General features: G+C 40.3%; 1 protein-coding gene across 1 annotated transcript; it reads left to right on the forward strand.

Annotated features, from left to right (window-relative positions):
• The first annotated feature begins 1,468 nt into the window (after positions 1–1,468).
• LOC118247780 (olfactory receptor 2A2-like) lies at positions 1,469–2,407 on the forward strand. Its single transcript, XM_035546041.1, has one exon. It carries the CDS (start codon positions 1,469–1,471, stop codon positions 2,405–2,407), a length of 939 nt encoding a protein of 312 aa, XP_035401934.1.
• Positions 2,408–2,896: the final 489 nt, after the last annotated feature.

The raw sequence follows: 2,896 nt of genomic DNA on the forward strand, positions 1-2,896 counted from the left end.
ATGAGTAAGTGGCACAGTGCTCACCCAGGCCTAGCACCCATAAACTACTTGCTGGGAGCAAAAACTAATGGAATTTAAAAGAAGTTTTCTCCACCTTCCATTTTGACTGTGGCTTTTATTGCCGTTACTGTGCCTCACTGTAACTGTTTACAATATACATATTGATAGTTTTAAAAGGAGAAGAAACTGGAACCTTGGCAGCCAGAACTGCCTGCAGCAGAATGCTGAATCAGATGGATCTGCAGCTGGGAGGAATCCAAAGGGTGTTTCAGACAAATAAGGAAGTTTCAGACAAGGCTTTGTATCTTCTGTATTACAGTCAGAATGTATTTTAGCTAACAAACATTAAAAATAATCTAATCTTACTTTATCTGCAGGAATAGATATCTGCCTTCCCAAGACAACATGTTGTAGCTCTTATAGTAGAGGTGGGAGAAGAAGCCTTTGTAAGTACAATGCCACATCCAATTCGGAATAAAGTGTAAAGTGTTTACTTTCAGAAAGGATCCCTAGAGTTCAGGCACTGAACCCTGGGGATTTCTACTTGAGATTCCTTTTTGTGCTTCCTGTTGGCAATCAAAACAGTGTCCCTTCAGACATATTGCATAGAAAACTTTGGCTTTAAAAACAAGTGAATTAAGGAAGCTGAAAGGAATGGAACAGCCTGGTTTCACCTACTGCCTGAGAAGGTACTCAGAACCTTCTAACAAGATTTCCCTAATCAGAAACACAGAGCTGAAAAAAGCACATTTGTTTGGATATTATAGGTAAGGAAACTCCTTTGTATAAATACTAGTAACATTTTCTTAGCAATAACTATGTACTGTACCTCTAAGTGTAGCTCTGTTTGTTCAGTAATCTGAAGTGAAGTTAGATATAAAATTACACATCAAGCAACTGCAGGATTCAATATGAATGCACTTCACTAACTTAAAGGACTCACAGCAGTGGATTAGAAACACTGTTCTGGATTAATAACAAAAACAGAATTATTCTGCGAATGATGCATTTATTTTCATATTGACTTAATTTAAAATAGCTGCTATTAAGATGTTCTACCTTCATCTTAATCAACATCTGCCATCTTCATCATGATAAAGAGCTGTTATTTTCTCCAAAAGAGAAATCACACACACACCAAAAACAACAACAAAACCACCCAACAACAACAGAAAAAGAAAAATATCAGGGGAAAGCTAGACAATACAATTGTGCAAGATTGCTTAAAGAAGTTTTAAGTTTGTGCAAAGTCTAGAGCTTGCAATTCAAATCTACATTGCTCAGCATGGTTAGAGGATTATGCACCTTCCAGTGAAGGAGGAGGGAAAAGGGGGGGATGGAAGCTGTAGTGGAAAGAAGAAAGGACATGACATTCATATGAAAACTCTCAATTTTCTTTTCTTTCCCTCATTCCTTCCCTTCCAGGTCTTAGCGGTCTTGGTTTGTGCTGTTGCACCTTTAGCACAGCATGCAGAATCAAACAGCTGTCACAGAATTTATCCTCCTCGGGTTCTCCAGCAACCCAGTCCTGCGTGTCTCTCTTTTTGTCCTTTTCTCTGTCCTCTACTCTGCCACTCTGATGGGAAATGCACTCGTCTTTGCGCTCATCTGCCTGGACTACCGCCTCCACAGCCCTATGTACTTTTTCCTCTGCCACCTCTCCATCGTAGATATCTGCTATGCCTCCAACAATGTCCCTCATATGCTGGGGAACCTCCTTGGACAAGGAAGAACCATCTCCTTTGCTGGGTGTGGGACACAGATACATCTTTACTTAATCTTTGCACTTACAGAGTGCGTGCTGCTGGCTGCTATGTCTTATGATCGCTATGTGGCAATCTGCCATCCCCTCCGCTACTTCCTCATCATGAACTGGAGGTTGTGCCTCACCCTTACAGCAGTTTCATGGGCTTTTGGGTTCACATTTGGTACACTACAAGCTTCTCTGGCTTTACAGCTGCCATTCTGTGGCCCCTGCAATGTTGACCACTTCTTCTGTGAAATTCTTGCTGTCTTAAAGCTGGCCTGCACTGACACTACCGTCAATAAAGTCCTGATCTTTGCTGTTTGTGTGTGCTTCCTCCTCTTCCCCTTGGTCTTAATCCTCATTTCCTACCTGCACATCCTGGCCACTGTTCTGCACATCCAGTCTGTGGCAGGATGGCATAAAACCTTGTCCACCTGTGGCTCACACCTGATTGTGGTGGGGCTGTTTTATGGAAATGCCATTTTCATGTACATGGTTCCTGGGAGTGGAAATGCATCTGGGAGGGAAAAAGTTCTTTCCCTCTTCTACAGTGTCATCAACCCAAGTTTGAACCCCCTGATTTACACTCTGAGGAACAAACAGGTGAAGGAAGCCTTGCTGAATCTCCAGGGAAGGAAAAGAGTCTTTCATTCAGTGTAGTACAGGCTCTAAGGTTTTACCTGTCTCTTGTCTTTCTGCTGTTTCTTCTTGAGCTCTTTTGGTATTTTAAGCAGTTAAAATGAAACAAAACAAAACAAATGCATTTATTTCTGTTTCTTTGTACAGTCTAATGAATACCACAACATGATGACTAATTATTATTCATTTTATTAGAGATAACTAATTGCTCTTCATCATATACAGCCATTCTAAGCAGGCAGTAGGTTTTAACTGGGCTATTGAGACAGATGGAAAAAGATAGTCTGTCTTCATTTTAAGTAGGAGTCAGAATAAAATACTTTGTAAGAGTTGTGTTTTTTTTTTTTTCTTTTCTGAGTATTAGTAAGATGTGATTTTTCCCTACCACAATTGTATTTCCTGTATCCTTAGGATACTAGAGATTCAACTCAGTTATTATAAAGAAGAGAGAAAATATGTTGTTAAAGGGCTTTGCTTCTTAGCAAGGTGAATCAGCCTGTGAAGAGTTTT

This window comes from Cygnus atratus, chromosome 1 (genome assembly GCF_013377495.2).
Source record: "Cygnus atratus isolate AKBS03 ecotype Queensland, Australia chromosome 1, CAtr_DNAZoo_HiC_assembly, whole genome shotgun sequence".
Classification (NCBI taxonomy): Eukaryota; Metazoa; Chordata; class Aves; order Anseriformes; family Anatidae; genus Cygnus; species Cygnus atratus.